The sequence below is a fragment of the Jaculus jaculus genome, chromosome X (genome assembly GCF_020740685.1).
Source record: "Jaculus jaculus isolate mJacJac1 chromosome X, mJacJac1.mat.Y.cur, whole genome shotgun sequence".
Lineage (NCBI taxonomy): Eukaryota > Metazoa > Chordata > Mammalia > Rodentia > Dipodidae > Jaculus > Jaculus jaculus.
Window position 1 is genome coordinate 63,483,138 of NC_059125.1, and position 23,525 is coordinate 63,506,662.

The window sequence follows — 23,525 nt, forward strand, 5'->3', positions numbered from 1 at the left end:
TAGTGTTGAAATCAAGCCCAGGGCCTTTAAAAAAAATTATTTATTTATTTGAGAGAGAGAGAGAGAGAGAGAAAGAAAGAGGCAGATAGAGAGAATGGGCATGCTAGGGCCTTTAGCCACTGCAAACAAACTCCAGACGCATGTGCCCCTTGTGCATCTGGTTTATGTGGGTCCTGGGGAATTGATCTGGAGTCCTTAGGCTTTGCAGGCAAACACCGTAGCCATTTCCCCAGACCCTGTTCTTAACTCTAAATCTAATTCATATTGTTTTCCTTATTCTAGATCAATAATAAGGCTGCAACTGGTGAGGAGGTTCCCCGTACCATCATTGTAACTACCCGTTCCCAGTATGGGCTACCAGAAGATGCCATCGTGTACTGTAACTTTAATCAGCTGTATAAAATTGACCCTTCTACTTTGCAGATGTGGGCAAATGTGAGTGGGTGTCAATTTGTTATCATGATTTAGAGATAAGTAAAGCATATGTCTTTCTGAAGTTACCTCCCTTTCCTCATTCAGAAGCTATTGTGCTTATTTCTAAGCTCTAAGAGTTGTATATTTTTCAGCATGCTATTACTGTTGTTGAGATCGGGAACTCATGTATGATAGGCTATGTAGCTAAGGATGACCTTGAATTCCCAGTGTACCATCATGCCTTATTTATGTATTGTTGGGGAGGAACCCAGGCCTTTGTGCCTGCTAGGCAAGCATTCCACCAACTGAATTACACCCCAGTCTTTTTCATTCAGATTTGGTTTCTCTTTCCTGTATATATTTTTTCTCCCCAATGTTGAGGATCACGATCAGAAGCTGGAGAGAACTCAGCAGTTAAAGGAGCTTGCTTGCAAAACCTGTTAACCAGAGTTGAATATCCCACTTAAAGTCAGACTCAAAATGGTGCATGCATCTGTGATCCCAATGCCTCTAGTACAATAGTATGCAGAGTCAGGACAGTCCAAAGGTCTCAGGTCAGCAATGTTGGCATTGGTTCCCAGTGGCTGCTGAGAGTGTTAATACATGGGGGTTGTGCAACTATTAATTGTGAAATCTTCTGCAAGCTTTTAAAATATTATTTATTTACACATGCATGTGTATTTTGCTATTGCAGACGACAACACCAGACTCTTGTACCACTTTTTGCATCATGCTTTATGTGCGTGACTGGGTAATTGAACTCCAGCCAGTATGCTTTGCAAGCAAGTGCCTTTAACAACTGAGCCCTTACTCCAGCCTCATTAAAAATGTGAAATATATTGGGCTGGAGAGATGGCTTAGCGGACCCCGGTTCGAGGCTCGGTTCCCCAGGTCCCACGTTAGCCAGATGCACAAGGGGGCGCACGCGTCTGGAGTTCGTTTGCAGAGGCTGGAAGCCCTGGTGCGCCCATTCTCTCTCTCTCCCTCTATCTGTCTTTCTCTCTGTGTCTGTCCTCTCAAATAAATAAATAAATAATTTAAAAAAAAACTTTAAAAAAAAATGTGAAATGTAGCCAGGCGTGGTGGCGCACACCTTTAATCCCAGTACTTGGGAGGCAGAGGTAGAGGATTGCCTTGAGTTCAAGGCTACCCTGAGAATTCCAGGTCAGCCTGGGCTAGAGTTGGAACTTACAGTGAAAAACAAAAAACAAACAAAACAGTGAAGTGTTCTGAATTCAGAAACTCATCTAGTTTTCATGCCTTTTAGAAAAGGAATTGTAATTTTTTTTCTTAAAGTTTTCGAGGTAGGGTCTCACTCTAGTCCAGGATGACCTGGAACTTACTGTGCAGTCTCAGAGTGGCCTTGAACTCACAGTGACCCACCTACCTCTGCCTCCTGAGTACTGTGATTAAAGGTGTGGGCCACCATGCCCGGTTTAGGAATTGTCAATTTATTTTTAGTGTGTATGTGGCCTGTTAGGTTGTGTGTGTGTGCATATGCAAGTGTGGCACAGATATATATATTCAGAGGCCAGGGGAGGATGTTGTCTGCCTTCTTTCCTTGAGACAAGGTCTCTTTTTCTTTTCTTTTTCAATATTTATCTGAGAGAGAGAGAGACAGCGTGAGCATGCCAGGTCCACCAGCCACTGATAACAAACTCAAGATGCATGTGCCCCCTTGTGCATCTGGCTTATGTGGGTCCTGGAGAATTGAACCAGGGTCCTTTGGCTTTGTAGGCAAATGCTTTAATTGCTAAACCATTTCTCCAGGCCTCTTTTCTCTCTTTGTTCTAGATACAGTTTCACTGTGACCCAGGCTGACTTAAATCTCTTTTTCCTTCCAGATTGGCCTTGAGCTCACAGCTGATCCTCCTACCTCTGCCTCCTGAGTGCTGGGATTAAAGGCATGCACCACCATGCCTGGCCTCTTCGAGGTAGGGTTTCAGTCTAGCCCAGGCTGACCTGGAATTCACTATGGGGTCTCAGGGTGGCCTCGAACTCATGGTGATCCTCCTGCCTCTGCCTCCCAAGTGCTGGGATTAAAGGCATGAACCACCATGCCTGGCTTGGCCTCTTTTTTTTTTTTTAAATACTTTTTATTTGAGAGAGAGAGAGCGAGAGAGAGAGAGAGAGAGAGAGAGAGAGAGAGAGAGAGAGAGAGCGAGCATGGGTGCACAGTACCTTCTGCCACTGCAAGTGAACTCCGGACACATGAGCCACTTTGTGCATTTGCATCTGCATCTGTCTTTATGTGGGTGTTAGGGAATTGAACCTGGGTCATCAGGCTTTGCAAGCAATTGCCATTAACCACTGAGCCATCTCTAGCCTGAGATGCAGGCTACAGTAAATCTGAATCTCACATCAATTTTTCTATTAGCATGGGTGACCAGTTAGTTTTAGTAACCCTCTTGTCTCTGTCACCATCACTGCTGGGGTTACAGGCATGCACAGCCACACCTGTCCTTTTATTTTGTGGATGTTAGGATCAGAATAATTTCTTTATACTTGCACAGCAAGGGCTTTTACCCACTGAGCTATGTCCCCAGCCTTGGTTGTTTCTTTTTACTTTAAAAAAAAAAAATACTTTTTTTAGGGGCTGGAGAGATGGCTTAGCGGTTAAGCACTTGCCTGTGAAGCCTAAGGACCCCAGTTTGGGGCTCAGTTCCCCAGGACCCACGTTAGCCAGATGCACAAGGGGGCGCACGTGTCTGGAGTTAGCTTGCAGTGGCTGGAAGCCCTGGCATGCCCATTCTTACTCTCTCTGTCTGCCTCTGTCTCTGTGTCACTCTCAAATAAATAAATAAAATTAAAAGTTAAAAAAATACTTTTTTAGTATTTTATTTTATTTATTTTTAATTTATTTCTTAGAGTTGGGGAGAGAGAGAGAATGGGCATGCCAGGGCCTCCAGCCACTGCAGACGAACTCCAGACACGTGCGCCCCCTTGTGCATCTGGGGAATTGAACCTGGGCATGCGCCTTAACCACTAAGTCATCCCTACATCCTTTTTTTTGTTTTTTCAGGTAGAGTCTCACTGTAGGCTGACCTGGAATTCACTATGTAGTCTCAGGGTAGCCTCACACTCACACTGATTTCCCTACCTCTGCCTCCCAAGTGCTGGGATTAAAGCCATGCACCACCATTCCCAGTTCCTTAAAAAAAGGGGGGGGCTGGAGAGATTACTTAGTGGTTAAGCGCTTGCCTGTGAAGCCTAAAGACCCGGGTTCAAGGCTCAATTCCCCAGGACCCACGTTAGCCAGATGCACAAGGGGGCACACGCGTCTGGAGTTCGTTTGCAGTGGCTGGAAGCCCTGGCGCACCCATTCTCTGTCTCTCTCTGCCGCTCTTAAATAAATAAATAAATATAAGCAAAATACACACACCACACACACATATGTGTATATGTAGGTATATTTTGTTTTGGTTTTTAAAGGTAGGGCCTCACTCTAGCCCAGGCTGACCTGAAATTCGCCGTGTAGTATCATGGTGACCTCAGGATGACCTTGAACTCACAGCGATCCTCCTACCTCTGCCTCCCAAGGGCTGGGATTAAAGGCGTGAGCCACCATGCCTGGCTTTCGATATATTTTTGTTTGAGATAAAGAAGAATGGTTGGGCCAGGCCCTCTTGCTGGAAATGAACTATAGACACTTTGTATCTCGGTTTACGTGGGTAGTAGAGAATTGAAGCCAGTTTCCAGACTTTGCAAGCAAGTGCCTTTAACTGCTGAGCCATCTCTCCAAGCCCCTGGTTGTTTCTTTTTGGTGCTGAGGGTGGAACCTAGGGCTTTGTGTATGCGAGGTAAGTGCTCTGCTGTTGAGCTGCATCACGAACCCCGTGTTGCTCCCACCCCCACCCCCTCCAGGTAGGTCTCACTGTGGCCCAGGCTGACCTGGAATTCACTATGTAGTTTCTCCTGCCTCTGCCTCTTGAGTGCTGGGATTAAAGGCATGTGCCATCATGCCCAGCTTTTCCCATGTTGCTTGCTTGCTTTATTTATTTATTTATTTATTCATTCATTTATTAGAGACAGAGAGGAGGACAGAGAGAGAGAAAATTGGGTGCGTCAAGGAAGGCCTCTAGCCACAGCAAACGAACTCCAGATGCATGCGCCACCTTGTGCATCTAGCTTACGTGGGACCTGGAGAATCGAACCTGGGTCTTTAGGCTTCACAGGCAAGTGCCTTAACTGCTAAGCTATCTCTCTAGCCCTGTTTTTTTTTTTTAAATAAAGAAACTTACTGACATGTGTCTACACATGTATTACCTATGAGTTTTTATTTATTTATTTGACAGAGAAAGAGGGAATGAGGGAGAGAGAATGCGAATGGCCACGCCAGGGCCTCCAGCCACTGCAAATGAACTCCAGACACGTGCGCTCCCTTGTTCATCTGGCTAACATGTGTCCTGGGGAATCAAACCATGATCCTTTGGCTTTGCAGACAAACCCCTTAACTGCAAAGCTATCCCTCCAGCCCTTTTTCTTTTTTTTTTTTCCTTTTCACAATTTTTATTAACATTTCCATGATTATAAAAAAAAAATCCCATGGTAACACCTCTCCCCCCCTCCACCCGTCTTGTCTTTTTTTGAGATAGGGCCTTATTCTAGTCCATGTTGACTTGGAATTATTCACTATGTGGTCTCAGGGTGGCCTCAAACTCATGGTGATTCTCCTACCTCTGCCTCCCAAGTGCTGGGATTAAAGGTGTGCACCACCATGCCCAGCTTTTTTTGTTGTTGTTGTGGTTGTTTTTGTTTTTCGAAGTAGGGTCTCGCTCTAGCCCAGGCTGACCTGGAATTCACTATGTAGTCTCAGGCTGGCTTTGAACTCACAGCAATCCTCCTACCTCTGCCTCCCTAGTGCTGGTATTAAAGGCATGCGCCACCACGCCAGGCCACGTATGGCTATTTTTAAGCTAGGAAATAATTGAGCAGTTATGACAGGGTTCATGGGACTAAAAAGCCAAAAATATTGACTTATCTGTCCCTTTATAGAAGACAGTCTTCTTATCTAGATTGGGCAAATTGGGAAATTAGTTAGCTTTCTTTGTGTGGCATGGTGAAATTTGAAATATAGGTGTGGTGAAATATGCTTGTTCTTAAAGCTACTCTGTGGGCCAAGGTGGGAAGATTGCTTCAGCCCAGGCTTGTATGGCCAGCCTAGTTAACTTAGCGAGACTCTCTCCCTTAAAAACAATAACAAGCCCTTACATAACTTTTGAAATACAGGGCTGGAGGGATTGGCTTAGCGGTTAAGGTGCTTGCCTGCAAAGCCAAAGGACTCATGTTCGATTCCCCAGGACCCATGTAAGTCAGATGCACAAGGTGGCACATGGCGTCTGGAGTTGAGGCCTTGGCACACCCTTTCATTCTCTCCTTCTTTCCCTGCCTCTCAAATAAATTTAAAAAAAAGTGGAATGCGATTAAAAAAAAAAATTGAAACAAAATATTCCTGTCTTTTACAAAGTCCATTCACACATTGCTTGTATGTATTCCCACAAGTCAAGGCTATCTCTGAGTGTACTAATTTGTAACTTGTTTTGTATTTTTTTTTTAATTTTCCTCCTTTTCTTCAAACAGTGGGGACAGCTGAGCAGAAAAAAATAGGTAAACTCATCAAATTCATCTTTGTGAAGGAAAGAGCTAGCTTCAAAGTAGGCTTGTTTAAAAAAAAATTTTTTTTGTTTATTTGAGAGAGAGAGAAAATGGCACACCAGGGCCTCCAGCCACTGCAAACACATTCCAGGTATATGTGCCACTTGGTGCATCTGACTTATGTGGGTCCTGGGTGATTGAACCTGGGTCCTTTGGCTTTGCAGGCAAGTGTCTTTAATCATTGAGCCATCTCCCTGAGGTAGGGTTTTGCTCTAGTACAGGCATAGTCTCAAGCTGGTTATGAACTCACCTTGGCCTCCTTTGGCCTCCCAAGTGCTGGGATTAAAGGTATGTGCCACTATACCCAGATCCTAGACTTCTTTTATTGTTTTTCTCTATTTGAAACAGGATCTCATGTAGCCCGTGCAAGCCTTGAACTCCTCCCACTTCTACTTTCCAGTGACAGACATATGTCACCATCCCCATTCCCTGTCAAAGTAGTTGGTTTTGGTGTGTGTGGTATATGCACATGTGTGTGCAGATTTGCATGCCCTGTATACACTCATGAGGAAGCCATGAGAGGATGGAAGATGTTGGCCATCCTTTATTGCTGTTCTTTCCTAGAGACAGAGTCTCTCACTAAACCTGAAGCTCTCTGGCTTTTGGTTAGATTGACCAGGTAGCTTCTGTGCTCCTCCTGTGTCTTTCACTTTCTAACACCCCAGCTGTGTTTATAGACATGTGTGGCCATGCTCAGCTTTCATGGGTGTTGGGGTTGTAACTCAGGTCCTTGTGTTTGTGCAGCCAGTTCTTTTATATGATGCACCATCTCTCCCCCCACCCCCACCTTTTTGAAACAGGGTCTCATGTATCTTAGACCTTCATCCCCTGAGTGCTGGGATTACAAGTGCGCATCACCACACTTGGTTTTTCCATTGCTGAGGATCTAACGCAGAGCATTGTACATGTTAAGCAAGCACTCTACCAGCTGAGACACATCCCTAACTCCGGATTAGGCTTCTTGATGGAATTGTTAGGAAGGGCAGAATTGCTATTAATATTTTCTTTAGAAAGGACATTTGATTATACAATTTTTTTAAAAAAAATTATTTATTTGCAAAGAGAGAGAGAGAAAGAAGGAGCGTATACAGGGCCTCCTGCCACTGCAAATGAACTCCAGACACTTGTATCACTTTGTGCATCTGGCTTTACATGCACCCTGGGGAATTGAACCTGGGGCAGCAGGCTTTGTAAGTTGTATCTTTAACCACTGAGCCGTCTCTCCAGCCCTGTAAAATTGAAGTAAAAAAGTAGTGGCATGAATTACCACACAGTTACTGAAATAATCACACCCACAGATTACTTTTGCAATTATATGCTGAAAAGCTAACTCTTTTCATTTATTAATTTACTTTCTTTTTGTCTGTCTTTCATTCTTTCTTTCTCTTTCTTTCTTTCTCTTTCTTTCTTTCCCTCTCCCTCTCCCTCCCTCTCTCTCTCTCTCTCTCTCTCTCTCTCTCTCTTTCTTTCTTTTTCTTTTTTTTTTTTTTTTAAGATTCTGAAACGGGTACCCAATAGTGTGCTCTGGCTATTGCGTTTTCCAGCGGTAGGAGAGCCAAATATTCAACAGTATGCACAAAACATGGGCCTGCCTCAGAACCGCATAATTTTTTCACCTGTTGCTCCTAAAGAAGAGCATGTCAGGAGAGGCCAGTTGGCTGATGTCTGCCTGGACACTCCACTGTGTAATGGCCACACCACAGGGATGGATGTTCTTTGGGCAGGAACACCAATGGTGACTATGCCAGGTAAGTTGCTGATAAATTACTGTATTCTTGCTTGTTCTCTCTCTCTTTTTTTTTTTTTTTTTTTTCTTCTTTTAAGGTAGGGTATTGAGGTCTGGTAGCCCAGACTGACCTGGCTCCAAAATAAATTATTTAAAGAACAAGGATGAGTTGGGCATGATGGCGCACACCTTTCATCCTACGACTTGGGAGGCAGAGGTAGGAGGATAGCTGTTGAGTTGGAGGGCAGCCTGAGACTACATAGTGAATTCCAGGTCATCTTGGGCTATAGAGAGACCCTACCTCGAACAGCCAACAATAAAAGAAGATAAAATAAAAATAAAATATTTTGGGTCAGGGGAAGTATTGCCAGGTGAAATTATATGTAACAAAAGTAATATTTAAGGGAGTATTATAGAAAATGAGATTTGTTCAAGTCTGAACACCTGGAATCATTCTTTCCATCTGTATTGTGTGGATATGTAACATAAAGAATATGGATAGCCACGTGCTGGTTATATTGTCAGATGTTGAATTATTTCCTATTACAGGAGAGACTCTTGCTTCACGTGTCGCAGCTTCCCAGCTTACTTGCTTAGGATGTCTTGAGCTCATTGCTAAAAGCAGACAAGAATATGAAGACATAGCTGTGAAACTGGGAACTGATCTAGAATAGTAAGTAAACTTTGCCATGAACAAATTATGTTTCTATTTATGTGCCTTGTTTTTCCAGCTGAAAAAAAATGTAGCTTAATGGTAGTGCCTGCTTTGTAGAGCAGTGAAGTTTTTAAAAAGTGTTACATGTGAAGCACTTAGAAAAGCTCTTGATGCATAGGAAGTTCTCAACAGTACTAATTTTATTTTCCAGATTTTGTCCTGTGAATATGATATATGTGAAAACTGAAAAAGTAGCACAGACATTAAAGAAAGAAAATAAAATTCATGTCCATTAGCCCTTAGGTTATGTAACAGACAGCTTCTGGTTCGCTGAGATGAACTTCCAGACCAGGCACAGTTATGGAGGAAAGGGTATTTATTGAAGCTTACAGATCCAGAGGAAGCTCCATAATGGCAGAAGAAGCTGGCCTGCTTTCACAGGACCAAGCTGAGAGAGAAGCACAAGTCTAAAAGTCAAAAGCCACACTTCAGGAACTCCAGCTAGGCACACTTTGCATATCTTTCGATTGTAATCTTAAACCTACCACCACAGTGACACTGCCTCCAGCCAGGTGGCTGCAGATACAAACTATAAACTAATAAAATACTGAATATATTGGGGGCCATCTATTCAAACTATCACAGGTATAAAGAAAAATACAGTAGGCTGAGGAGATTGCTCAGTTGATTTAAGTTCTCACTGTCCAAACCTGAGTTCCCTGAATTTGATTCTCAGAACTTATATTTAAAAATTTTTTTTGGTTTATTTTATTTATTTATTTGAGAGTGACAGACAGAGAAAGAGGCAGAGAGAAAGAGAGAATGGGCGCGCCAGGGCTTCCAGCCGCTGCAGACAAATTCCAGACGCGTGCGCCCCCGTGTGCATCTGGCTAACGTGGGTCCTGGGGAATCAAGCCTCGAACCGGGGTCCTTAGGCTTCACAGGCAAGTGCTTAACCGCTAAGCCATCTCTCCAGCCCGAAACTTATATTTTAAAAAATGAATAGAGAATAGTAGTTTTGAAAAATACTTTTGCTGGGCATGGGGCACATGTCTTTTAATTCCAGCACCCGAGAGGCAGAGGTAGGAGGATCACTGTGAGTTCAAGACCAGCCTGAGAATACATAGTGAATTTCAGGTCAGCCTGGGCTAGAGTGAGACCCTACCTTGAACAAAAAAAAAGGGGTGGTGGTGGGGGGGGCTGGAGAGATGGCTTTGCAGTTAAAGTGCTTGTCTGCAAAGCCAAAGGACCCTGGCCCAATTCTCCAGGACCCACGTAAGGCAGGTGTATAAGGTGGCACATGCATTTAGAGTTCCATTGCAGCAGTTGGAGGTCCTGGTGTGCCTTTCTGTCTCTCTTCTCTGTCTGCCTCTTTCTTTCTCACTCTCTCAAATAAAATGTTTAAAAAATAAAAATACTCTTTATTTATTGGGGGTAGAGGGGTAGGTGAATGAATATAGGCATGCCAGAGCCACCTCTTGCCACTGCAAATAAACTCCAGATGCATGTGTATGTGGCTTTACGTGGGTACTAGAGGATTGAGCCTGGGCCTGCAGGACTTGCAATTAAGCACCTTTAACAGCTGAGCCATCTCCCTAGCCCTGAATTAAAAAAATATATATATATATATATATTTATTTATTTATTTTTGTTTTTATTGATTTTGTTTTTGTTTTTCGAGGTAGGGTCTCACTATAGCACAGGCTGACCTGGAATTCACTATGTAGTCTCAGGGTGGCCTCGAACTCATGGCGGTCCTCCTACCTTTGCCTCCCGGGTGCTGGGATTAAAGGCATGCACCATAATGCCTGGCACCATGTCAGCCTTTTTTTAAATTAAAAATATATTTTAAATATATTTTTTAAAGTTTTTAAAAAATTTATTTGAGAATGACAGAAAAGAAGCAGAGAGAGAGAAAGAGAGAGAGAGAGAATGGGTGCGCTAGGGCTTCCCGCCACTGCAAATGAACTCCAGACATGTGCGCCCCCTTGTACATCTGGCTAACGTGGGTCCTGGGGAATTGAGCCTCAAACCGGGGTCCTTAGGTTTCACAGGCAAGCCCTTAACCGCTAAGCCGTCTCTCCAGCCCTTAATTTTTTTTTATTTTATTATTTTTTTTTTTTGAGAGAGAGAGCGAGAGAATGGGTGCCCCAAGTCCTCTAGCCCTGGAAACAAACTCCAGATACATGTGCCACTTTGTGCATCTGGCTTATGTGGGTCCTGGGGAATCGAACCTGGATATTTTGGCTTTGCAGGCAAGTGCCTTAACAGCTAAGCCATCCCAGCCCTAAAATATTTTTATTTATTTAGTTGAGAGAGAAAGAGCTCCACATCCTTTTGCTTTGACTGCCAAAGTGCTTGAATTATAAGCATGTGTCACTGCACCCTGCTATTGACGATGTTGATATTGGTGATGACTTTTTAAATTTTTTTTTTTTATTTGAGAGCGACAGGCATAGAGAGAAAGAGGCAGAGAGGGAGAGAGAGAGAGAGAGAATGAGAATGGGCGTGCCAGGGCCTCCAGCCACTGCAAACAAACTCCAGATGTGTGGGTCCCCTTGTGCATCTGGCTAACATGGGTCCTGGGGAATCGAGCCACGAACTGGGATCCTTAGGCTTCACAGGCAAGCGCTTAACCACTAAGCCATCTCTCCAGCCCTATTTATTTGTTGTTGTTGTTGTTTTTTTTTGTTTGTTTGTTTTGAGGTAGGGTCTCGCTCTAGCCCTGGATGACCTAGAATTTACTATGTAGTCTTTTTTTTTTTTTTCTTTTTGGTTTTTTTCAAGGTAGGGTTTCAATCTAGCCCAGGCTAACTTCCAGGCTGGCCTCTAACTCACAGCAGTTCTCCTACCTCTGCTTCCTGAGTGCTGGGAATAAAAGTGTATACCACTATTTATTTATTTGAGAGAGAGAGAAAAAAAGAAATAGGTGTATGGACATGTCAGGGCTCATAGCCACTGCAAACAAACTCCAGATACATACAGCAATTTGTACATCTGGCTTTATGTGGGTACTGGGGAATCAAGCTTGAGTCATTAGTTTTTACAGGCAAGTGTCTTAACTGCTGAGCCATCTCTCTAGCCCTAAAATGTTTTAAGTTATATAGTTACAAATGGACAGGAATGTTCCAGTATCTTATGAAGTATTAGTAGTTTTTTTAATATATAGATTTTATTTTTATTTATTTATTTATTTGACGGGGGGGTGGGGAGAGAATATGGGCGCACCAGGGTCTCTAGCCACTGCAAACGAACCCAAATGTGTGCGCCCCCTTGTGCTTCTGGTTAACATGGGTCCTGCGGAATTGAACCTGGGACCTTGGCTTTGCAGGCAAACACCTTAACTGCTGAGCCACCACTCCAACCCCTTCGTTTTTTTTTTTTCCCCTTCAAAGTCTTTTTTATTTATTAGAGAGAGAGAGAGAATGAGAATGAGAATGAATATGAATGGGAATGTCAGGGTTTCTAGCCACTGCAAATGAACTCCAGATGCATATGCCATCTTGTGCATCGGGCTCACGTGGGTACTGGGGCATAAAACCTGCCTGGGTCCTTAGGATTTGTAGGCAAGTGCCTTAACAGCTAAGTCATCTCTCCAGCCCCAGTAGTTCTTTAGTTTATTAAGGAAGAGAGTAAAACAAGAACTCTTTTTAGTGCCGGGATTATAGGTAAGTGCCTCGACACTTGATTAATGTGGTCCTAGGAATTGAACCAAGGGCTTCCTGTATGTTAGGGAAACACTCTGCCAAATGAGCTACATCACCAACACTGATTATTTCTTTTGAATAGATTGAAAGTTGTATTTGATAGGTCTGAGGGTTATGAACATCTAAGATTATTATTATTTTTTTTAACATTTTCCATGATTATAAAAAAATATCCCATGGTAATTCCCTCCCTCCCCCCTGACTAAGATTATTAATATATACACATTGCTGAAATGTTTACCTGAAACATAAGCTGCTTACATTCTAATGGCTATATATATTTGGTTTTGTATTTTGGCAGTAGGGTCTTGGCTATAGTCCAGGCTGCCCTGGAATTCACTATGTAGTTTCAGAGTGGCCTGAAACACATGGCGATCTTCCTACCTCTTCCACCCGAGTTCTGGGATTAAAGGCATGAGCTACTACGCCTGGTTCGCCAATTCTTATTTTTATTTTACATGTAAAACTGTGATTAAATAGAGAAAGTATGATCTCTCTTTGATACACTTGTTGTTTTTGAAATTTTTATTAGCATTTTCCATGATTATAAAAAAAATCCCATGTTAATTCCCTCCCTTTCCCCCCATACTTTCTCCTTTGAAATTCCATTCTCTATCATATTACCTCCCCATTACAATCATTGTACTTTTCTTTAAATTTTATTTTATTTATTTATTTATTTATTTATTTATTTATTTATTTGAGAGTGACAGACAGAGAGAAAGAGGCAGATAGATAGAGAATGGGCACGCCAGGGCCTCCAGCCACTGCAAAGGACCTCCAGATGCGTGCGCCCCGTGTGCATCTGGCTAACTTGGGTCCTGGGGAATCGAGCCTCGAACTGGGGTCCTTAGGCTTGACAGGCAAGCGCTTAACCGCTAAGCCATCTCTCCAGCCCAGATACACTTGTTTTTTAAAAAAAAAAAATCTTTAATTAATTAATTAATTTGAGAGAGAAAGAGAGGGATAGAATGGGCACACCAGGGCCTCCAGCCACTGAAAACGAACTCCAGATGCATGCACCTTCTGGTGCATCTGGCTTACATGGGTACTGGAAAATTGAACTGGGATCCTTTGACTTTGCAGGCAAATGCCTTAATCGCTAAGCGATATCTCCAGCCCAATACACTTATTTTGAAATAAACCTCATATTTTTTCAGAGGATGGGAAAATGAACTTGTTTTTGTGTTGGAATTATGTTAGTTATGACTCTTTATTTTTAACATTGAGGCAATAAAGACAATCATAAAAGAAAATGGCATGAACTTTGGTCATATTTTGCTACAAAGATGATTAGGTATTTATAGAGTGTGGGCTGTTTCTGATATATTTATTTTTTTGATGTAGGGTCTCTAGCTCAGGTGAATTTTTGTTTTGATTTGTAAGTTTGATTCTCTCTCTCTCTTAATACCTAGCCTGAAGAAAATCCGTGGCAAAGTCTGGAAGCAGAGAATATCTAGTCCTCTGTTCAACACCAAACAATATACAATGGAACTAGAGCGGCTCTACCTGCAGATGTGGGAGCATTATGCAGCTGGCAACAAACCTGATCACATGATTAAGCCTGTTGAAGTCACTGAGTCAGCGTGAATAAAGACTGCACAGGAGAATTATCTCTATACCTGAGCCTCAACCTTCTGGGGGAAAGGAAACTCAATAACATACATACTTCTTACTTGTCTGTACAGTACCATGTTGCAGATGGGTGATATATAATGATAATAGAATAGCACAGCCAGACTTGCTTCCTGCATGATAGGGAGAGACATAAGAGATTGGAGAACTGCTGTCCCACAAGGAATCTCCATAGCGTTTTGCAGCAACCAGGTGGTGCAGAAGTCTGGAAGGTCTGGTCTCCCTTGGTCTTCCATGGGATTCTTAATTTGGAGGGGAGATATAGATTGTCCGGCCATTTTATGATTCCATGGATTGATCAAGTCTTCTCATTATTTTTTTTTTCTTTATATTTTGGGTATTAGAATTTAAAGAAAGACACATTTGCTTTCAGGTATTTTTACTCATTTGTGAAGTTATTTTGATTCTCCTGAGATAAGGTTTTAAGCTAAAATCTTGCTCCCTGTTTTAGTGTCTGAACTTTGACAGATTAACAGGGACTTTTGCTGGTGTAGTCTTTTTATAGGTTTTATAAACCACTTGAGCCTATATCAGTCACTTTAGTACCTGACCTAATGCTTGGAGTGATCATGCTTTGTTTATTTAGATGATGACTAATCATTTTTTCCCAATCTATTTCCCATATCCTTTCCCCCAACCCTTGGCTTCCCTGTAAAAATTCTCCTGTGACTTAACCATGTCGGATTTAAGACATCCCAGAGTGTTTCTCTTAAACACACCATCTGGTGCCAAATGAAAATTCTTAGGAGTGATTCTTAATCATGAAGGGCACAGTTGTGGTACTGTCATTGATAATAATGTAGATTTTTTTTGCATAATTTTAACCTATTTCACCAGTGTTTCAACCCTTGACTGCCCCTTCTATGCTGCTTCCAAAAGTGATAGTGTGTGATAAGATTTTTACCTTCCTTTCTAAAGTTTGTTTTTTTTTTAAAGTGAGTCCTGTTCTTCCTATTTCTTTCAGCAGAAATGAAATCCCAGGTAAGTATAAGTATTCAAATATTTGATTAGTAAGTTGCAGTTATTTCTAATACATTAAGTAATGTTCACTGATAAACTTGTTATAGATAAAATATCCGAAGGACCATCTATGTATACAAGTAATTATTTTTCAGACTTTGTTATGATATTATATAATAACTGCCTTCTGGACTTAGTCTTAAAGTCTGTATGGATTCAGCCTCAGAAATAGTGAATTTGCACCGCTACTTGGTTTGGAGTACAAATTAGACATTAGCCCTCATGGAGCTTGAGTTCTTGGTAGTAAGAACCATAGGAATAAAACTAATTGAATTTCAACCAAGGGTTGAGGGCTTGGGGCTTAAATAAGCCAGCATATGAATATGTTTGTCTTGCTGAACTGCACTTCTGCTCTCCAGTCACAGATACTTTTTGTCTGCTAGTAGTGTTTTCGATGATGTCTTTCCAAAGCCCCGAGGCAGTGCACCTATTCTGTAGTTGCAGCTGTTGTCTGAATGTATCCTAGCTGACAAATTACTGAATAATAAGGACTTGAATTTGTGAAAGATTCTTATTGCTAACCAAAATCTGAGCAAAGGGGTCTCAAATGTAATTCTGAGCCAGAATTACATAGTATGAACTGTGTACCTTTTAATATTGTAATTCAAGGAACATCAGTTAAGGGATTTCTTAATTTATTTTTTACCTGATTGAAATATCAATGGTAACCAGCCAGCATGGTTATAGATTTTGGATTTCACTGAACTACTCAATGTGGGATAGGATAATACTTCCAATGCCCTAAAAGCTGTGACTTTACAGCCAATTTACATAGCACATCATTCCTCCTATAGGGATAAACTTTCCTGGCACGAAAAGTAGCCACTTTGGTTGAAGCTTTGCATATTGTAACAGGCTTTTACTTCCAGGTAACATGTCTGTGGAGGACTTAATTCTGAATAGAGATATAGATATTACTGGAAACTAATTGTTTTTCTATTATACTCTGCTTTATCAAAAAGTAAAGCATTTAAATTGTGCTACAGAAGTTCAGTTGTTGTCTTGTGATCATTGAACAATAAATGGATGATTTCCCCTTAATATGGCTTTTGATGTATTTTGTGTCCTGTTATATTAAGTGTTGGAGTGAATAATAGGATCATCCTACACTTGAATAGCTACAAACAGCATAATAGGGATGTTAAAAATTTTGTTTCCTCAACCAAATCTGATGGAGAGGTGGAGTCTTGGGTATATAATCCATTAAGAAGACAACAGAGCCCCTATCCCCAAGATTCCCATTCATGCTGTCAGGTGTGGTTTTTGGCTCTGGGAATTGAACAGGTTAAGTACTCTACCACTGAGCCACAGACTCATTTTATTTATTTAATGGGCTGCTAAAGAGAGATTAATTTAATTTTGAGGCAAGCCCAACATACTGGCCATTTTTCTTTTTTCTCTTTTTTTGGTTTTTCGAGGTATGGAATTCACTCTGTAGTCTCCGGGTGGTCTTGAACTCGTGGTGATCCTCCTACCTCTGCCTCCCGACTGCTGGGATTAGAGGTGTGTGCCACCATGCCCAGCTCTGATTTTTTTAATTTTTTTTTTATTGACAACTTCCATAATAGTAAACAATATCCCATAATTCCCTCCTTCCTTCCCTCCACTTTCCCCTTTGAAACTCCATTCTCCGTCATATCCCCTCCCCCTCTCAATATCAGTCTCTCTCTTATTTTGATGTCGTGATCTTTTCTTTTTATTATGATGGTCTTATCTAGGAAGTGTCAGTCACTGTGAGGTCATGGATAACCAGGCCATTTTGTGTCTGGAGGAGCACATTGTAAGGAGTCCTATCCTTCCGTTGGCTCCTACATTCTTTTTGCCACTTCTTCCGCAATGGACCCTGAGCCTGGAAAGGTGTGATTGAGATATTTCAGTGCTGAGCACTCCTCTGTCCCTTCTTCCCAGCACCATGGTGCCTTCTGAGTCATTCCAAGGTCACTGCCATCTGAAAAGAGAGGGTTCTCTAACCAAAAGTGAGAAAAGCATTAATATATGGGTATGAACATTAAGAGGAGTGCTCGGGCTGGAGAGATGGCTTAGTGGTTAAGCGCTTGCCTGTGAAGCCTAAGGACCCCGGTTCGAGGCTCAGTTCCCCAGGACCCACGTTAGCCAGATGCACAAGGGGGCACATGCGTCTGGAGTTTGCAGAGGCTGGAAGCCCTGGCACGCCCATTCCCTCTCCCTCTATCTGTCTTTCTCTCTGTGTCTGTCGCTCTCAAATAAATAAATTTTAAAAAATTATTTATTAAAAATAAAAGAGGAGTGCTTACTAGGCAGTTTGGTGAGCATAGTATATACATTTAGGCAGACATTACACCCCTAGGCCACATGACTACCCCTGTTGTAGGTTTTTAGTATCAGGGATGTAGTCCCTTCCATGGAGCGGGCCTCTAGTCATATTAGAGGGCAGTTGGTTTCCCCCATAACAGACATGCCACTACTGCCCTGGTTGGCTCATTTGGCCTGGCAGGCCAACTATAAGGTTTGTAGTGTCCACTGTTAGGTATATTCACTTGTGATTTCTTTCCCATTGAACTGCATGCAGTGTTGGCTTTTTTTTTTTTTTAAATGAGAGAGAGAATATGAATTGGCACACCAGGGCCTACAGCTACTGTAATTGAACTCCTGATGCATGTGCCACCTTGTGCACATGTCTGATGTTGCACATGCATCACTTTGTCTTACATGGGAAGTCAATGTGGGTTCTTACGCTTCACAGGCTAGTGCCTTAACTGCTAAGCCATCTCTCCATCCACCCTCCCTTTTTTTTTTTTTTCCTGAGGTAGGATTTTACTCTTATTCAGGGTAACATGGAAATCACCATGTAGTCTCAAGGGTGGCCTTGAACTCACAGTGATCCTCTTACCTCTACCTCCCAAGTGCTGAGATTAAAGGAGTGTGCCACCACATCTGGCTCCACTTTTTTATCTCAATTTTTATTAACATTTTCCATGGTAATAAAAAATATCCCGGGCTGGAGAGATGGCTTAGCGGTTAAGCACTTGCCTGTGAAGCCTAAGGACCCCGGTTCGAGGCTTGGTTCCCCAGGTCCCATGTTAGCCAGATGCACAAGGGGGCACAGGCGTCTGGAGTTCGTTTGCAGTGGCTGGAAGCCCTGGCGCGCCCATTCTCTCTCTCTCCCCCTCTATCTGTCTTTCTCTCTGTGTCTGTCACTCTCAAATAAATAAATAAATAATGAAAAAAAAATATCCCAAGGTAATACCCTCCCTCCTCCAATTTCCCCTTTGAAATTCCATTCTCCATCATATCCCCTCCCCATCTCAATCAGTCTCTCTTTTATTTTGATGTCATGATCTTTTCCTTCTCTTATGATGGTCTTGGGTAGGTAGTGTCAGGCACTATGAGGTCATGGATATCCAGGTCATTTTATGTCTGGAGGGAGCACGTTGTAAGGAGTCCTACCCTTCCTTTGGCTCTTACATTCTTTCCGCCTCTTCCACATTAGACCCTGAGCCTTGGAAGGTGTGATCAAGATGTTACTTGGTACTCTAGTCACTTCTTTCCAGCACTATGGTACCTTCTGAGTTGTCCCAAGGTCACTGCCATCTGAAAAGAGAAGATTCTCTACCCAAAGTGAGAGTAGCATTACTATAAGGGTATGAACATTAAGAGAAGTGCTTACTGGGCAGTTTGATAAGCATAGTATATATACTTATCCAGACATCAGCAGATGTTACACCCCTAGGGCTCATGACTACCCTGTTTTAACTTTTCAGTATCAGGGATGTATTTCCCCCCCCATGGAGTGGGCCTCCAGTCCAATTGGAGGGCAGTTGGTTTCCACCATGACAGATGTGCCACTATTGTGCCCATTGGCTCATTTGGCCTGGCTGGCCAATAATTGTATAAGGCTTGCAATGTCCACTGTGGAGTATCTTTACTGGTGATTTCTCTCTCCCATTGAACTGCATGCAGTGTAGCTTTTGTCAGCTGGTCTACATGGAGGAGGCTATCAGCTCAGTTCTAGCAGGATTTCTCAGTGGCTTTGCAGCCCAAGTATGTGGAATCTTCAGCAATAGAGTCTTACCATCGATTCCTGGTGGGAAACCAAGGGCCTCGGCAATGGCTTATAATGTTTTCAGGGCATCAGGGACCGTCCTGCTGGGTCCACTTTTTATTATTAGTAATATTATTAGTTTATTTTAAAAAATATTTATTTTTTCATGGTAGGGTCTTGCTCTAGTCCAGGCTGACCTGGAATTCTCTGTGTAGGCTCAGGTTGGCTTCAAACTCGGGGCAATCCTCCTACCACTGTCTCCCAAGTACAGGGATTAAAGGCATGTGCCATCATGCCCAGCTCAACAAATTTCTTTATTTGTAAGCAGAGAAGAGAGAATGGATATTCCAAGGTCTCTAGCCACTGCAAACCAACTCCAGATGTATGTGCCACTTTGTGTATCTGGTTTACTTGGGTACTGGGGAACTGAACATGGATTATTAGGCTTTGCAGGCAAGTACCCTAACCGCTGAGCCATCTCTCCAACCCTACGACCTCATTCTTTATGTGGACTAGACGTTTCTGGCCTCAAGGGATCCAAACCATTTTCTTTCCTGCTATGTACAGCTGCTGAATTAAGCCCCAAGTATGAGAGGAGAGCAGTATTTCCCAGCATTAGGATTCTGAGTAGGGCTGTGCTGTTCTCTCAGAGATAGCCTGGTAGCTCATGTATTTCCCAAATAAAACTTTTACTTTGCTTCACAGTGGTCTTATTTGGTCTGGTCATTTTTGAACCTTACATCTGGTGCTGTGACAGATAGAAACCTCTTGGTTGCCCTCTCAGGTAGCAACCGAGCTGTCACTGACCCTCTGAAGGCCTCAAACCATCTCTGCTTGGTGCCAGCTCTCCCACTCACCACAATTCTGCCTTGCCCTTCTTCCCTTCTTCATTTCTTCCCTCCTTCTCGGTAAGTGTCCCTCATGGGTGGGCCTGTTCTCCGGTTTATACTCGGAGAAACACCATGAGTACAAGATTAGCCTAGGCTTTGTAGTGAGACCCTGTCTCAATCAAAGATCATCAAAGATGCTATAGGGAGAAGGGTGTCTAGTAGCCTTAGTCATAAAAGCTTTTATTTGTTATAAATTTCTATTTAATCTTCCATTTATGTGGGTGTGCCAGGGCTGCTGTAAGCTTGTACCACTTTTTTTTTTTTTTTTTTTTTTTTGGTTTTTCAAGGTAGTGTGTCACTCTAGCCCAGGCTGACCTGGAATTCACTATATTGTTTCAGTTTGTCCTTGAACTCAAGGTGATCCTCCTGCCTCTGCCTCCCGAGTGCTGGGATTAAAGGTGTGCACCACCACGCTGGTTTGCACCTTTTTTTTTTTTTTGCATTTGGTTTATGTGGCAGACTTTGCAAGGAAGCACCGTTACCTGTTGAGCCGCTTACCCAGCCCCTCACTTTCTTAAATGATTTATTTCTCATCTACTTCAGCTCTTCCTGCCTTGGTTAGTTGTACAGTTTGAATAAACTTGTATAACTTCTGAACTGCCTTAAAAAAAACAACCATAAAACAGGGTTTCATGTAACCCATTATAGCCTCAAATTTGTTATGTAGCTAAGGCTGGCTTTGAACTCCTGTTCTTCCTGCCTCTACCTCCCAAATGTTTTGATTACAGGTATGAGCCATCATACTTGCCTTTGTTTTTACTTTTAGTTTTTTTGGAGATATGGTCTCCTTGCCCAGGTTGACCTGGAACTCTGTTGCTCCAGACTGGCCTCGATTTCATAGTGATTCTCCTACCTGTGCCTCCCAAGTGCTGGGATTAGATCAAAGGTATGCACCACTATACCTAGCTTTTATTTTTTTGAGACATGGTCTCACTTTGTAGCCCAAATTTGTTTTAATAAATCAGTCCTCATGCCTTAGCCTCCTTGAATGCTGTGATTATAAGTGTAATCTTTTTTTTTTACAGTTACAAATGAAAATTTTTATTCAAGCTTAAAGTAAAAATCTTAGTCAAGAAAAAGGAAGTACCAGGTAAACGGTAACAGTTGTTTTAACTTAGAAGTAAAAGAAGTCTTTGATTCTCTAAAGTGGTGGTCTCTGCAAAGACAAAACAAATATTTTACATACTAATTTGCCAAAATAATCTAGACAAGTGTAGTCTTAACTGCCTGTTTTAATTTCAACAATTCCAGTCCTATCCTTTTAGTGGAAGCATGTGCTTTTACTTTTCTGTGTGTCTTTAATATATTTTTAAAATATTTATTTTTATTGATTTATTTGAGACAGTGTGAGAATGGGTGTGCCAGGGCCTCTAGCCACTGCAAATAAACTCCAGACATGTGCCACAATGTGTATCTGGCTTATGAGGGACCTGGAGAATTGAACCTGGGTCCTTAGGCTTTGGAGGCCTGAGCCTTAACTGCTAAGCCATCTCTGCAGCCAAATTTTAATTTTTTTTTTTTCCCCATTGGTTTTTCGAAGTAGGGTCTCCCTCTAGTTTAGGCTGACCTGGAATTCACTGAGGTCTCAGGGTGACCTCAAACTCACAGTGATCCTCCTATCTGTGCCTCCTGAGAGCTGGGATTAAGGGCGTGTGCCACCACACCCAGCTTCCAATTTTAATATTAATTTTTTTATTCATTTGAGAGAGAGAGAGAGGCAGATAGGAAGGGTGTGCTAGGTCCTTCAGCCACTGTAAACGAACTCCAGACACATGCACCACCTTATGCATCTGGTTTATGTGGGTCCTGGGAAATTGAGCCTGGGTCCTTTGGATTGGCAAGCAGATGCCATAACTGCAAAGCCATCTCTCAAGCCCGAGTGTGATTTTAAATTTAGTGGGCTTTGTTGTTGTTTATTTATTTATTTTTTTTGAGGTAGGGTCTCACTCTAGCTCAGGTTGACCTGGAGTTTACTATGTAGTCTCAGGGTGGCCTCAGACTTACAGCAATTCTCCTGCCTTTGCCTCCTGAGTGCTGGGATTAAAGGTGTGTGTCACCATGCCTGGCTCTCTTTACCAATTTCCTACCAGCATGTGCTACCTGGTTTTTTTTTTTTTTCTTTTCTTTTTCTTTTTCCTCCAGGCAGGGTCTCCAGCCCAGGCTGATCTTGGAAGTCACTCTCTAGTCTTAGGCTGGGTTCAAATTTAAAGTTATCTTCCTACCTAAGCCTTGTAACTACTGACTAATTCTAACTAATGTGTGTTCGCCCCCCACTGCTTGGGTTTTAAATTCAGTTTTATTTGAGCCAGACTCTCCTTTTGTTGTCCCAGATGTTGTAGAAAGGAGCTTCCTTCCTCAGCTTCCCATGTTAAAGCTGTGGGATTAGCTACCTGGGACTTTAGATAAATACATAATACCCACCTCATTGCATACTTTTGAAGGTGCCATAGGATTTAACCCACATAAAAAAGCACTGGGCGTGGTGGCGTATGTCTTTAATCCCAGCACTAGGGAGGTAGAGGTAGGAGGATCGCCGAGAGTTCGGGTCCACACTGAGAATACATAATGAATTCCAGGTCAACCTGAGCCAGAGTGAAATCCTACCTCGAAAAACAAAACAAAACAAAACAACAACAAAAGTACTTGGAACAATGCCTAGTCATATAGCAAATACAGGGATGGTTCACATGTATTCTATTCTAGGGCCAAAGACTAAGGCTTAAATTGTAATGTTTTGGGTGCCTGCCAAAGACAGGCAGCATAGAAAGCACTTGCTTCGACCTTTTCCTTTGTGTGCTTGCAAAGAGTGCCAAATATTACCAGGCTTCTAAAGTTGTAAATGCTAACGTCACAGTTGTTGCTAGGCGCTGCTGGATTTCTGCCTTGTTCTTACCTAGGGAAGTAGATGGCTCTACCCTTACTAGCCGGGGTAGTTTGGAGGCGGTTAAACTTCTAAAAGATTTGGGCAATTCAAGCAAGGAACAAACACCCAAGTTCTCACGGGGTTGATGGTACTTTTTCAGGTAAGATTTGGCTTGTTTTTTATAAAAAGAAGCCGGGCTTGATGACATTCATGGTAAATCCGAGGCCAGCCATGGCTACTTAGTGAGACCCTGCTTCGACCCAAAGGGGGGAAAAAGCCGAGACAGTTGACTTGCTTGGGTGCCAGCTTTGTATTTAAATGGTGCCCATATGCATGTGCCAACAGTGTGGTTCAAGAGTTAATATGAAATCCCCGAAGCACTGAGGGGTGTCGTAACAAAATTCATAGTCCTAGAATTCCAACGTGCTCCACAATCACTCCTGATAGGTGGATACGGTTAAGGCGCGAACACGGGGAACATGTTCGTTTTCCCATCTCTCCCAGGGGTCCACGCGCCCTATAAAAGGCACGTGCGCACGGCCGCCATCGCAGTCGAGTGCTGTTGGCAGTGCTGGTGGTGCGGAGGTGTTTCGAGGACCTGCGACTTCGGAGCCGGCCGGAGCAGGTAAGACATGATGTGGAGGGCAGGGCAAAGGGGTTCTTGAGTGGATTTAATTAACCGATGACCACTGTTTTATCTCTGAACGTGTGAACTTTGGGATTAAAGTTCACTCAAGACCGTTGACAAACGGGGGGGGGGGGAGGGGGGGTGGTACGCCCTCAGTGGTAGAGTGCCGGCCTGGCAGAAGACCCTGGCAGCGTTCATCCTCCAGTAGCAGCAAAATAAAATTTAAAAAAACGTGTCTGGAATGTCTTTCTTTGAGGTGATGAGGCAAAAAGGGCGGGGGGTGGGTGTAGAAATTCTGGGGGTGGGGAGAC

The 23,525-nt window shown here is 42.7% G+C and overlaps 1 protein-coding gene across 2 annotated transcripts in view; it reads left to right on the top strand.

Moving 5' to 3' along the window:
• The window catches only part of Ogt (O-linked N-acetylglucosamine (GlcNAc) transferase), a 56,026-nt gene extending 40,173 nt beyond the window's left edge, over nt 1-15,853 (top strand). For both annotated transcript variants that reach the window (XM_045140051.1, XM_045140052.1), the window contains exons 19-22: nt 283-435; nt 7,565-7,817; nt 8,345-8,468; nt 13,573-15,853. In XM_045140051.1, the coding sequence (XP_044995986.1) occupies nt 283-435; nt 7,565-7,817; nt 8,345-8,468; nt 13,573-13,747 (705 nt within the window). In that variant the 3' untranslated portion in view covers nt 13,748-15,853. The remainder of the gene's footprint in view (nt 1-282; nt 436-7,564; nt 7,818-8,344; nt 8,469-13,572) is intronic.
• Nucleotides 15,854-23,525: the final 7,672 nt, after the last annotated feature.